Source organism: Lepidochelys olivacea (genome assembly GCF_965140295.1).
Source record: "Lepidochelys olivacea isolate rLepOli2 genome assembly, chromosome: 14".
In the NCBI taxonomy this organism is placed as follows: Eukaryota; Metazoa; Chordata; order Testudines; family Cheloniidae; genus Lepidochelys; species Lepidochelys olivacea.
In genome coordinates this window covers 19,916,068-19,931,116 of record NC_140424.1, presented here as the reverse complement: position 1 = coordinate 19,931,116, position 15,049 = coordinate 19,916,068, and the positions used below count along the sequence as shown (strand labels likewise).

Here is a 15,049-nt window from a genome sequence, read left to right as displayed (position 1 = left end):
GGTGTATACTAAGCACTGGACCAACAGAGAATAGAACAGGCAGGCAGCCGCATAATTTTAGTGAGTACAGGGCAGGGTTCTGATGGCTGACTAATTTAAGACCAGGCCTGTAACCACCATATTTTCCATAGTGATTTTGATTTAAATATTCCTCTTTTCATTTGATTACTTCAGTGACAAATTAAGAAGGAGGAATCTACCATACAAACAACACTGTTCTCAAACCAGTTGCTTGTCTCAGCATTATTTCTGAACTTGTTCTGTATATGATATAGCAACAGCCACTGCTCCCTCCCTTCTTCACAATTTATGGAGATGAAAGAGGGATTTAATGCCAAAATAGCTAAACAACCTTTAACTTTCTGAGTGAGCACTGAAAGATATTAACACAAGAGGAGCAATTTCAAAAGTTTGTGGAAACAAATTATTTTAATTGTAGAGTTCATGTGGTAATGTAAGACATAAGACTGAAAAGAAATAGATTCTGCAAATCTGAGAAAAGCTCATATAGCTGTTCTAATTCTGTACTGAAAGATTAAGAAAAGTAGTAGCAGCCAATCATTATACTGACAGCCTTTAAACAAACACGACACATCATTTACTTTAAAATCTATCACCAGTCAGGAATTTCAGAGCAGAATGAGATTAAACTGTGGCATAAAATAATTCCCCAGAGTTTCAGATCCAGCACTGTTTAGTTTGCCAAAAACAAGCTGTCCAAATGGAAATTCCACTTAAGTTCATGCAGAACAATTATTCAAAATCAGTGACTAATGCCAATGTGTTTTTACATGGCTTCAGAGAAACTGTGAAAGCATGTCCTAAGTCTACTTGTTCCTTGAAGACAACAAAATTCACGAAAAAGGGAAAGTTTGGAAATGTTTAAGTCATGAACACATCTATTGTAATACAATGATTAGAACATAACTTGTTGCATTCACAGAACTAAGAAAATACTGGTAAGGAAAAGGGCATCAAAAAGGGTAGTCAAAAAATGAACTAATTTATCTTTTAAGCAGTGAGACCTTTAAAACACCTATGCTACATCCTCTGTGGATCTAGAACTATATAATCAGAGTCTCTCTCGCCTAATGATTCATATTTCAGGCTCATAATGCAACACTAAGTAAAGCTGTGAAAAAATGAACATTTAGGCATAAATATAATCAGCAGTTCTTATAGCATTCAGTTTTCCTATAGTCGTGTTTCTGTTCTGTTATTTTGTTGTGTGTAAGACTGCTAAAAGTCCTTTTTTTCACCACTAGGTGAATTTCAAGTGAAAGACTACAACCAGAAACTGAGCCCACACTACCTCTGACTGACATTTTAATACCTTTGGGTCAGTGATAACCCACTGCACCTGGCATGGACAAGACAATGTTGCCATTACAGCAGAGCATTTGATAAAAGAGTTCTTCGAAAAGAGAAATAGAAATTACTCAAAATTCTGGCAAGTAGTTGTGGTACATTTAGCTATATTAATTCACAATTGCATGCCAGGCCTTCTTTCCAGAAGAGGTTTAATGACAAAGACACCAGAAGGTAGTTTAAATTGTATTATTTAATTAATACTACAATATGAAAGTTCCACTGGGGAATGTCAGACTACTCTATTTCAGAATATTTGTTTGAAGGAGGTTTCAACATTTCTGAAACCTATATTTCATAGGAAAATAGGAGTAATTCTTCTCATTATGACACTTTTCAACTCTTTGCCCACATACCACCCTTTCTCAGAATACTGGAAGTGCTCAAGAATGCCAAGAAAACGTGTCTGCAATTGAGGTTTGTCTGTTACACAAAAGAAATGCATTGTGGAATCACAACAAACTTCCAGGACTTCCTCCCCTTTTTCTTTATTAGAAATTATGGGTATTTTAGTAAACACCATTGGACAAGTAAAAATAAAACCACAGCACCTTTATTTACCACCAATATATGATATACAATATACAAGCTTGCAAGGCAGGAAGATCCCTTTCAGCAATACCCTTTTTGGCCTAAAAACTTGTTTAAAGCGATAAGTGGATCTTGCTAAAGATGTCACGTCATTTATAGTTCCTTTTCCACTTTTCCTCATGAACAAAAATTTCATAGATATGAGAATTATTAAAATTGGCCTTATTTTTAAACATTTCTCGGACAATGAATTCACTTACCAGTTGGTATCACTAAGTACTGTCATGACCTCATCCAGAATATCAGGATCAACAATATCACTGTAGGTTATCAACATTTCATACACTTGACTGGCTGTTGTTTTCCTTATCTAGAGAAGGGGAGAGAGAGAATTTACAGTTGCTGAAAACAGTGAAATTATCCAGACTGCTACTTAAGAGCTACATGTTATTTACAGTTGTTATGCACAGTACTTTCAGAATACTTTAGTGGAAGAAGTGGTATAATGTTCAGAATGCAGAACTGGGAGTGATATTCCCGAGTCTGCCAGTGATATGCTGTGGAACCTGGGGAAAGTGACTTCACCTCCATGCTGCAGTTTGAACATCTCTAAAATGGATATTATAGCATTTCTTCTGTATCTCAAAGAAGTGTTGTGAGTGTAATGTTTATTAAATGTGTGGCGCGCCTAAGATGAAATCACTTATTCAGAGATGGCTATTTGATGATTTATGTTCTACTTTAATACTTTGAGCTCCTCAGATGGAAGATGCTAAAGAATTGCAATGTGCTTTACAAATAGTACCCTCACAACAAATATATGAGGCAGAAAAGTACATCCCTGATTTTACAAACAGGAATGCTAAGGTAGAGAGAGATGAGTCATACAGGCATTTTTTGGCAGAACAAACAATATACTTTGGATTTTCTTAAGAAAATGTCTCCTTAATGTTCCCTGTGGTTCCTCAAAATGTGGCTTAAAATTCTGAGCGTTATATTCTATAGATGCATATTCACTTATTCATTGTAGAATATATCATGTTCTTCTCTAGCACGCAATTTTCATGCAGTGTTGTAGGGCACTACTGTACAGACAGATACACTTACTTTTAGGGCACCCAAAGAAAGGTTCATATTATTTGCCTTCTATTCTGTGCTGGTATATACTTAGTTGTGGACAAATTAGCCAAATACACAACAAACAGTCTAGAAAGACAATACATTTTTAGATAATCTAACTGTTCAGAACCATAAATCCCTTATTTTTTACTACAGAAGACAGGGAGCCTCCCAGCTTGTTTGGAAGTAATTATTGCAATAGGTGATGCTTCCCAATCTGCTCCATCCAGTATCTATTCAACACACACTGCCTTGCTTCATCAATGAAATCCAAGCATTGATCAAGGCACCTGGAGATCCCTGCAACAGTCAGTCCCTATCTCCTGGTATGCGTAAGGTCCAAATGACTCCCTTTATGCCAGCCTGGTTCCCTCATCCATCTACTCTGGCACCTCTCAGGGCAGAGAACAAAAACGGAAGGATGCAATTTGAAAGAAATTTGGATTTCTTCACTTTTGACTTCTGTAACAACCTCAGTGTTTAAGCAGAAGGATTTCTGCACTTATTTAAATATTGATTAACTAGAGGCCACAAAATACTCTCTCATGGGAATATGACAGTGTTATTGCAATATGGTAGTTTGGGTTACCATGTAAATACTATTTAAAACATTTTAAAATCATATATTATTTACACAACAGATTATAATGGCTACTTTACAATTGTTATATCACCATATACCATGTACTATAAATATAGATTTTGGAAGGTACATTAACCATATGTAGTAATATTACTTATGAAAACTACTTCCTGTGCAAACACAGTATGAAACTTCTTATTTTAAATTATTTGGATGACTGTATTCTTGAAAATAGCAAAAGTAGTAAAATTTGTTCTTCAAAATTTAAGTCACTTTGGAGTTATGACACACAAGATTACACTTGAATATTATTAACCTCATCAGTTTAAAACAGTCTAAACTGATTTATTTATTTTTTTTAGATCACCCTGGGCTTAAGATTTTGTAAGCCAAATTTCAGCTTATATTCAACTTTTACTGCTAAGTATTGTTTTGGGGTTGTTGTTTTTAAACATTATGTTTCAAAAGGAGTTTGTTTTTATAGGAAGATACATAGATAGCACCTGAAAAGTACCTAAGCGGGTACTTAACTTTAAGCACATGAGTTGTTCTACTCGATGCCAATGGGACAATTCATATGCTTAAAATTTGGCATGTACCATATTGAATGGGGACCTAAATCTGCAGAGAGATAAATAGGTAACTGATAATAGGTAAGATGGGTGAAACCTTGGTAGTTACTGATGATACTGATAATACGTTAATATGGTATTTAAAAAATGGGATTATAATGAACATACTGACATACAAGCTGTGTGAACAAGTTTCAGAAGTTCTCATTGTTGGTTTAATTCTGCTCCCATTGAAGTCAATGAGAATTTGACCATCATCTTCAATGGCAGCAGACTTAGGCCAAAGGTGTGTTCTTTTGAAATCCTCATCTTATACTGTATTTAACATACATAATTAACTAGAGTTGGTTTGGATTATTAGATTTAGTATGGACTGTTTGGATTTTAAAGTTACACCAAAGGTCCTTGGATGAGTGTCTTTATTGTATAGTTGCAGATCTGCAATTAAAATTTTGAAATGTTGCCATATGAATTTACTTTCAGGAGGTAAATTAAAATTATGTCTATTTACTTTTATTACGAAGGTCATGACAGATGTGACGATTAACCTGAGCAGAAGGTTGGCAGCCCGATCATTTCCTTTCTAGGAGTGACCTCTCCCCTCTTGGAGATATTGGGGTTGCACCTCTCTCCCAGTTTTTTTTAAATCAGGATGTTGGTCCCTTTTTCTGAGGACAGTGTTGCCCTTTGAGTCTTAACCCACAGAGGGTTTCTGAGCACAAACTGTCCGAAGTGGAGGAAATATAGGGGGACCTATTGACAGAACAAGGAGTAATGGTCTCAAGTTGCACTTGGGGAGGTTTAGGTTCGATGTTAGGAAAAACTTTTTCACTAGGAGGGTGGTGAAGCACTGGAATGGGTTACCTAGGGAGGTGGTGGAATCTCCTTCCTTAGCAGTTTTCAAGGTCAGGCTTGACAAAGCCCTGGCTAGGATGATTTAGTTGGGGATTGGTCCTGCTTTGAGAAGGATTTGGACTAGATGATCTCCTGAGGTCCCTTCCAACCCTGATTTTAAAAAAAGTAAATAAAAAAAATCCAATTTTTTTAATTTAAATTGGATTTTTTTGGTAAAATGCTTTTTGCGGAAAACACCTATCTAAAGATAGTTTTAATTAAGATACATTATAGCTCAAAGATATCTCATCATGCAATAGGAATTATAAATTTTAATTCTATAATATGAGACAATGTATTCATGTAATGTTTAAGAAAAGTTTTGTAAGTGAGCTCCAATAGTTCATGGATTAGGGACCCAATTTTATGGGGTTCCAGGGGCTTCTGTATAGATTATTTAGGTTAATCTTTCGATCTACCCAATGGGACTCAATGCTCAGTCTAGCATATACCATCAGAGATGCTTAGTTTTGCATTTCTCAAACTGTGGATTTGTGTCTCCAAAGATAACATGCTTGTTAACAGCAAAAATGTTTTAATTAAATAAATATATATGGAGGTGAGAAATAATAGACCTCAACCCTATTGTCCCTCTGCAAATTTGTGTACACAGAGTCAATCTCTTACCTCTCTCTAAAAGTACAAAGTTTCAAAAAGTTCAATGAATACAAGATTGTTGCGGGCGGAATAGATCTGGACAAGAAGTAGTAGTCTGGAGATAAATGTGAGAAGGGAGGGACAGGCAGTAGAAACAAAAGTGGAACTGTTTGAGCAGCATATTCCGGAAGTCTTGAGGTCCTTCCGAGTGTCGTCTTCATTGATTTGAGATCTACCATTCCATTCTCTCACTAGAAGGGAAAACCTATAATGGCAACAGGCTGTAAAAAGAGACCCAATTTGAGAACCATTCAAGAAATATATGTTTGCTGATGATGTTTTAAAGAAAGTCACACCAGTGAACTGGTAGAAGTCACTTAAGCACTTGGATTCAGAGACTGTTGAAGTGATAATCTCACTTTTAACAGCAGTAGCTTCTGCTGACGGTGTAGAAAGAATATTTTCTTCCTTTGGACTAATTCATTCCAAATTGAGAAATCGTTTGGGACCTGAAAAAGTAGGAAAGCTTGTTTTTCTTTTCCAGATTATGAACAAACAGGAACATGAAGGTGAAGACAACTGAGTTAGCTGCAGAAGCCAACATTTTAAGTTTCTCATGTTGACTTGGCTGACAGTCTATTTAAGGTTTTTTTTTAATATTTCATTTAACTATTTTAGTTAAACAATTTTAACAAAAACAAACGATTTTAAAAAACTTGAATATTTAACAAAATTCAAAAATTCATATGCTTTTTTTGTTAAAATATTATATGTTCGCTGTTGAAGAAAAAAATCCAGAATACATAACGTTGTTGTTTTAGTTAAATAAAACAATTTAAATGTCTGTTTGGTGATGTTCTCCTCCTAAAACAGCATGGCAAGAAAATCCTCCAAATATTAATGATTAACCTGTTGAATTGGAGATAGTTCACCTCCCAATTACTTCATAAATATCTGCTTCAATCATCTTTGGTAAATGAAATAACCAAACAATCATTCATTTTTTGATATAGCTGTAAAACTAATCTGAAAAGTTTTCAAAATAAATAACTTTAAAAATGTCTAGTGTTTACCTTAAAAATGAAACTTACATCTATCTCTGAGTTGTGAAGAATATGTATTAAGGTTATAACAACCAACAAGAATGCACTTTTATGCAGAAAACCATGATTAAATTGAGTCTTCCTAACTAGTGATTTAAATCCATTTGATTTAAATCAAATCCACCCAGGAAGATAGCCCTGTCTGCTCTTGCAGAGAGGTTCCAGGGGAGCCTTAGGTGGTGTGGGGGATGCAAAGGCCCCAACAACTCAGCAGACGCTGAGTCCCTTTTCCCTAGCTGAGCAACTGTCCCACAGTTGCTGGGAGCAATTGTGGCCAAGTTCTCTTTCTGAGGCTCCTGGAAGGACTGCTCATCTTCTGTATGCTCTTCCTTGCTGGGTGAGGAGGGACCACATAGAGGAAAGCAGCATGGTGGGCAGTTCTGGTCTGGGAAAGATCCCAGTTTTGTCTCCAGAGAAGGGCGGGGGAGGGAGGAAGACAGCTCATTCTTGCACCAAATTGGCTTTAGCAACTGGGAAACAAAAAGGATAGGAAGGAGAACTGGGCCCCACTCTGTGAAGATGATCAAAGACAAAGAATTTGGAGAGGGACTGCCTACAGCATGCCAAAGATCTGAAGCCTTCATGAAGATATATGGGAAGGGAGGTGCAACACACATATCCCAGACAGAGGGTGGGTCTAGATCCATATCTAAATGCTAAATTGAGGTGGAGACCTTGGATTCTCCAACACATTTTGAAAATTATCTACAGAATTAAATAATTATATAGAATCTAAAAGGATGTCTGTTAGGAGTTTCTACTATGTAATGAAAAAAGCACTGGAAATGACTGAATAGTAATTAATTTGTAACTCTGGAATTCAAAAGTGCATTTTTAGAATGTTCACTTTCTAGCCCCTTAGTATTCCTTCACTGAATCTGCAGTGCAGGGGCGGCCAACCTGAGCCGGAGAAGGAGCCAAAATTTACCAATGTACATTGCCAAAGAGCCACAGTAATACATCAGCAGCCCCCCACTAACCCCCCCAGCACCTCCTGCCTGCTGGCAGCCCTGCTGATCAGCGCTTCCCCCTCCCTCCCAGTGCCTACTGCCCCTTGCGATCAGCTGTTTCACAGCATACAGGAGGCTCTGGGAGGGAGTGGGGAGGAGCAAGGGTGCAGCAGGCTCAGGGGAGGGGGCCTTGGGGTAAGGTGTGGAGTGGTGACAGGGCCTGGGGTTGAGCAGTGGAAAGTTGGCACCTGTAGCTCCAGCCCCAGAGTCAGCACCTATGCAAGGAGCCACCTATTAACTTCATGGCAGCCCTCAGTTTGGCCACTTTTGCTAGTGGCTCAAACCTGCCGTTCACTCAGCTAACCTCATTACTGGCCAGCATGGGGAAAAGGAAGGAGAACAATCCCCACAGTCTTTGCTGGTCCACCTAGTGGGTCGGGGAACATGCCAGGGACCTTCCCCTCTGGTGGGACCCACAGTCCAGGTCAACTCCTCCTGTATCCAATAGGGAGTTGGGGGGAACCCGGGCCCCCCCTCTACTCCGGGTTCCAGCCCAGGGCCCTGTGGATCACAGCTGTCTATAGTGTTTCGTGTAACACCTGTGTGACAGCTACAACTCCCTGGGCTACTTCCCCATGGCCTCCTCCCAACACCTTCTGTATCCTCACCACAGGACCTTCCTCCTGATGCCAGATAGCATTTGTACTCCTCAGTCCTCCAGCAGCACACCCTCTCACTCTCAGCTCCTTGCGCACCCCTCACTGTCTGAAGTGAGGTCCTTTTTAAACCAGGTGCCCTTTTTAGCTTGCCTTAATTGATTCTAGCAGCTTCTTAATTTGCTCCAGGTGTCCTAATGAGCCTGTCTGCCTTAATTGGTTCCAGCATCTTCCTGATTGTTCTGGAACTGCCTTGTTACCTTACCCAGGGAAAAGGAACGTGATTAACCTGGGACTAATAGATCTGCCTTCTATTACTCTCCTGTAGCCATCTGGCCTGACCCGGTCACACTGTATATTAACTGGAGTTCTTAGAGATGTTTTGTCCCTATGGGTCCTCCACATGAGGACATGTGCATGCCCATGCACTTCTGATCAGCATTTTTTGTCCACAGTGCCCATGGGTCTGTGTCTGCGCCCTGTGCCTCTTGTGCTCCAGTACAAGGGCATATAGGTGACAGGCAGAGACACCACCACTACAGTTCCTTCTCAACCTCAAAGCCTAGCAAGATTCCAAAGCAGAGGAGGAGGGAGGGTAGTGGAGCACCACAGAGACAAAAAAATCTCAAAGCAGCACAGTTATTGTACCAACTGAATAACCTCTCCTTCTTGGAGTTATTGTCCCTATGGGTGCTAGTAAGGAGATTCCCGAGCACTGCCTCAGTTACAGAGGAGGGAGCTGAGGAGCAGGTATGGTACAGATTGAAGAACAGCTTTGCTAAAGGATGCATCCTCTCTGGAAGCATACATTGTAGAATAGTGTTGTGGAAATATGTGTACAAACACCAAGCTTGAGGCCTTATACAAATGTTGATGCAGGGTATGTTTTTCGGTAGGGCTATAGAAGTGGATTGAGCAACCTAAAACCCATTTTGACAATTTTTGGGTGGAGGAGGGTGGCTGTCCCCCTCATTCTCTTAGTGACAGTAATCAAGAGTCTGGGAGAAACTCTGAAGGGTTTGATCCTATCTAGGTAGAAGGCAAGAGCATTTATCACATCCAGAGTATGAAGACTGGCTTCCTTTTTCAAAGAGTGAGGATTGGGGTAAATCACTGGTAACTGAATACCTTGATTGATATAGAAACACAAGACTTTAAGTAGGAAACAAGAATGGGGGCATAATGTCACCTTATTGTGGTAGTACACCACCTGTGCTGGATCAGCCATAAGCACTTCTAAGGTCTCCTATCCTCCTGGCCAAGGTGACAGCTATGAGGAATGATGTTTTGAAGGACAGATGAAGAAACAAATAGGTCCCCATGGGCTTATGTGGAGTTTTTCCTAAGACAAGGCATTAAGAATTGAATTAAGGTTCTAACATGGTGGATGTAGGCTCTTTTACAGGAGGAATTAGGTTAGACAGACCATTAAGGAATCTCGCGGTTGTAGGATGTGTGAAAACACAAGAAGCCTTCACCTTGTGACTGAAAAGCTGTCTTAGTGGCTGGGTGAACCTTAACAGAACTCAGTGACAAACCCAGAGTCCACAGATTCAGCTGGTAATTGAGTATGTTCAGGATAAGACACTCGGAAGGAGATACAGACTATTGGACACACCAGGGTTGGAAACTCTTACACTTCTGTCGGTAAGTATTCCTTGTGGTGGGCTTTCTACTACTTGTCAGTACTCTCTGGATATCAAGAGAACAATCTTGTTTCATACCCAAGAGCCACTGAGACAAATCACACCTGGAAATGCAGTGATGAGAGGTTGGGGTGGATTATGGAGCTCAATTCCTCAGTCAGAAGGTCCGCTGTCAGAGGAAGGAAAAGACGTGGACACAGGTAGGCAAATCAGGTCTGGGAACCATACCTACATGGGCCATGACAGCACTATGAAAATGATCACTGCTCTCTCTTGAATCAGCTTGTTCAGAACTTTGAGTAGCGGCGGCGTTTGAGGATAAGGAAACAGCAGAAAGAGAAGCCAGGGGAAAGAAGACGTCTCCCAACAAGCTGTGAGTGTTCTCTCCCACTGAGTTGAAGCAATGGCACTTCATGCTGGACAGCATTACAAAGATCTATGGCCAGAGAACACAAGGTGAGTCAAATCTCCTGAAAAACTGAGTCATTCAGCTTTCACTTGTGGTCCTGATGGAATGCCTGCTCAGCGAGTCCAGCAGGTAAACCACTTAGCTGTATATTTGATGGGATATGCAACAATTCCATATGTTTACTGACTCTGAACATAAGGACTGGGATCTTGCTCCTCCTTGGCAATTTTATAATACATGGCTGCTTGGTTTTCCATCATTACTCTGAGTGGACCCTGATATTGGGCAGGAAATGATGGTAAGTGCCATGACTGCCCGGAGTAAGAATGTTAATATGGAGAGAAGCCTCCTGGGAAGTCCATTTGCCTTCATCTGTAGAGTCCTGGAGATGGGCACCCGAACCTAGCAGGGAGGCATCTGTGGTGATGATCTTTGCAGGGAGTAGACGCAAGAATTGAACTTCTACCCAGACCTTTCGGGGGATCCTTCCACCAGTTGACGGATCGAGGACTCTCTATGGTGCAGACACCTACTTGGAAAGTTTGTTTTTGTTGGTGATGCCATACTCTCTCTGGCAGTACTGCAGAGAACCTCCCTTTTGATATACCTGAGCCAGGCTCAAAGACGTCAGGAGTGTAGTCTTGCATGGAATGTTACAAACGTACAGTCCACCAAGTGGCCCAAAAATTGAACTTGCAGTGTTTTGTGGGCTGTGTTGTAGAGTGGAAATGAGGCTGGACATTGTGACAAACCTGTCTGTGGGTAGGTACGTTCTGGCTGTTGTGGAGTCTAGAGGGGCTGCATAGGTATCAAAGTAGACTTTTCCAATGTTGAGACAAAGGGCCAGAGAGTGCAAGAGGCCCAGGGCCTTTTTGGTAGCTGACAGTACCTTGAGGAGCCAGTCAGCCAGATATGGAAGATTTCCCATCCAACAAAGGTGGGCCACAAAGACTGAGAAGGCATTTGTTGATAAGCCAAATGGTAGAGCACAGTACTGGTAGTTCTTGCAAACAATGAATCTTAGGAACTGCTGATGCAATGGCTGCATGGCTATATGAAAATAGGCATCCTGGAAGTTGAGGATGATGAACCAGTCCCCAGGATGTAAAGATAGAATTCTCACTGCTTGACCATCCAGAATCACTTTTTAAGGATAAAAGTGTTCAGAGTCCTAAGATCCAGGATTTGTCTCCATCTTCCTTTTTTCTTGGGAATTAGGAAATACCTAAAGCAGAAACCCTTCATGATGAAGACTAGAGGAAGGGATTCAATCACCCCCAAAAGCATGAGAGATGCATCTCTTGCTTTGAGAGTCCCTTCTGAGAAGAGTCCCTGAATAGTAATGGAAAGGAGGGATAGAGCTGAACTGGATGGAATAGCCCACTGATACCACCCTTTCACTCCATCTGTCTGAGGTGAAAATGGGAGGTGATCTCCATAGGGTGGATGGAGGATGGGTTGCTGCAGCAGAAGATCCAGTATAAGGAGTGGTTCATGACCCTCAACCAATCAGTCAAAATGGTTATTTGGAAGAGGTCGCCGACTGAGAGGTCATTGTAGACGACTGCCCATTCTTGCGGAACCTGCACCGTATTCTGGGAGTTTAGCTTGTCCTAGGAAGTTTGGGTAGCGGACTAGTCGAGAGTGCTGTACTGTCTGTGCCTTGCTGTATGTTCTCCTTTTCGAAGGCATATAGATGCCAAGAAATTGGTCTTTGAGCAAGTGGAGAGATCTATGACATCACTGAAGAGCTTAGGCCCATCAAAAGGGAGGGTCTCCACAGTACTGTGTACCTTGTTGGGAAGGTCAAAGGATTGCAGCCAGGAGACTTGATGCATGACAACAGCAGTTGTCACAGAACATGTTAAAAAAAGCCTGTAGGGAAGCCTTTGTGATCATCTGTCCTTCCATAATGAGAGCTTGAAGTTGCTCCTTCTTCCCTTGATGTGAATGATTAATAAAACGTGAAAAGTTGCTGCCATTTGTAGTGTAATATTTTGCCATCAAGGCCTGACAGTTGGCAACCCTGAGGAGCAGCCAAGAAGATTCAGGCACTTAAGTTCTTTATCAGAGCGTGCTGATCTGAATTAATAGTCTATTTCTTTTACTGACAGCAACAACCACCAAAGAGTTAGGGGAAGGATGGGAGAATACATACTCCAAACTCTTGGCCTACACACAGTACTTATCAACCTTTTTGCATATGGGAGGGATGGTTGCTGGTGTCTGCCATACCATATGGGCTGGTGATAGTAAGGCCTCATTGATATGTAAACCTATCTTACCTTGACAGGAGGTATGCAATATGTCCACCAAAGAATGCCGAGGTTCATGTACTTCCTCCAAAGGGACCTGTAAAGCTTCTGCACTATGTGTTTCATTAGGTTTTGAAAAGCTCCAAAGTCATCCATGTAGGAGGCGGAGGGGCATAAGTGCCTCCTATGGAGAGGAGGAGAAGGAGGTCATCTTTCTATCCTTTACTCTTGTTTCTTCAGAGGGTCTTCCTGGGGAAAAGGATCCCGAGGTGGCAGTTGATTTTGGCAGATCCTTCTGTGTTAGAGCACCTGTAAAACTGGTCACCATAAGGAGTTCAAGGGTTCCAAAAGGCCAAATGGAGTTGGACATAATGGAAAGGAGTTGGATCTCAGGGATGTTCCTATCAAGGCTGACAGGTTGTCTGTCAATTGGTTCCTGGGGATCTTGTCTTCAGGAAATATCTGAAGGGAGGGAGAAAGGCTGGAATGGAATGGGAAGGCAGTGGACTCTTGGGATGGAGACTTCTGAGTCATCTCCCACATCCAGTGGATGAGCTATAGGTGCCCGTAGCAGGGCTTGTGTCAGCAGAGGGGGCCAACGCAGACTAGCGACCATGTCAGTACCCACGGCTAAGTATTTGTATGAAGACACACCAGCACCGAAGGGGGCTCTGAAGAGTATGTCAATACTGGCTGGAAGTCCTCTTGGTATCCCTCAGCAGAGGGGATTTGGGCTCCTCCATAGTCTGGAGATCCTTATGGGAGAAGAACCTGAACGGTACTGATGAGCCTAGAGCCTGGCATAGTTCCTCAGGGTGAAGCACATCTAGAGGTCCTGGAGATGGCAGAGCTGTGCGCTCTTGTTGGTTGTTGCCTTAGGGAGATGGTACTGGAGAAGGAACTGAAGCAGATTTCTTCGAAAGTCCGTGTGTTTGGAGGGCTCCAATCCTGGTACCAACAATGATGCCACGTGTGGGCTGCTTGTCAGAAGACTTAAGTATGCGGCTTACTTTCTAGGTAGTCCTAGTATCTCAGTACTGGGAGAGGTAGGAGCCTCAACAGGACCCACACAAGGATGTGAAGTCTCCTGACTCCTTTGTCTTAGGATGACTTTTCCCTCTTGAGCTCTCTCTCGGGGGAGGTGGGTCTTTTCCATTTAGAAGGCTTTGAAGAGCCTGAAGTTGCTCATGGTCTCTGCTTAATGAAGCTGGTGCCAAGGAAATTACTGGAGTGCTCTGAGCTGGTGAGGCATATTTATCAAGAGAAAGGAGGATGTTGGACCCCGCAGATCTCTCAAGGATGCTCCATAAGGAACAGTTTCAGTCTATCTTTCCTCAGTATTGTTGATCTGTCCTTGAAGTTGGAACAGACCTTACACATGGACAGGACATGGGACTCTCTGAGGCAGCAGAGACAGCTAGAATGCCCATCACTGAGGGGAAAAAACCGATGACAGGTTCGGCAGGGCTTGAATCCTGTGTTTTTTTGGTATAACCCACTTGGAGAGGCTGCAAGGCTGGAGGACCATGAAATAAAAGGGAAAGGGGTAACCCCCTCTCCCCCTGAAGCCTGTGCTATATAATAAAAAAATAAAGAAATACAAAATAAAATAGATAAAATAAAAGGATAAAAAAATCTGTATCAACTAGCAAGTGGAAACTATTATACTCCATCTTAAACCATAGGTGGTGAAGTAACCGGAGCAGCGGTGGGTCCGCCCTTCCCTATATTCCCTAATACCACAGCACAAGAAGGCATAGGGTGCTGGCGCAGATCAAAAGGCACTGCTAACAAAAATCTCCAATCAAAAGCACAGACACACACACACCCTCACACAGAGCATCAGTAGGGCCAGTAACTCAAGGAAGAATTTATTATGGGTGGCACCAAAATGGAGATTAGAGCCTCATTGGGCTGTACAAACAGAATAGCAGCAATTTCTGGATCGTAAATGCTTTGTGGTAAAGACTCGGACAAAGGGGAAAGAATATGGACACAACATACAAGCAAATCAATAAGGTAAAGAATTGGCAGGCACTAAGATTTCAGATGAGTAACATCCAGAGAAAAACCTACCCAAAAATATATGTTTTTTTAAAATATCTGTGAAAAAATGTGAACACTGTATGTCAAATGTACTTTCAATCCCTTTTCACTTGAAGTAGTATTTAACAACATTATTTCTTGGTAAAAAAGATGATATTCTTTTCTCCAAAAGCCTTATGGCAACACCTCCAATACTTACCACAGGAAATGGATGGCAAAGAAGAAGAAACAGCTGAAATAAAACTTTCTTTCTCATGTCACCTTGAAACTGAATCATGCCACAAAACCTAGAAAAATAAGAATGTATAGAACTTGAGTGG

The 15,049-nt window shown here is 41.3% G+C and overlaps 1 protein-coding gene across 4 annotated transcripts in view; it reads right to left on the bottom strand.

Annotated features, from left to right (window-relative positions):
• TBCD (tubulin folding cofactor D) overlaps positions 1 to 15,049 on the bottom strand; it is a 259,864-nt gene that overhangs the window by 5,990 nt on the left and 238,825 nt on the right. For all 4 annotated transcript variants that reach the window (XM_084646626.1, XM_084646625.1, XM_084646628.1 and 1 more), the window contains exons 37-38: positions 14,929 to 15,016; positions 2,160 to 2,269 (exon numbers count right to left, since the gene is read on the bottom strand). In XM_084646626.1, coding sequence (XP_084502752.1) covers positions 2,160 to 2,269; positions 14,929 to 15,016 — 198 coding nt within the window. The remainder of the gene's footprint in view (positions 1 to 2,159; positions 2,270 to 14,928; positions 15,017 to 15,049) is intronic.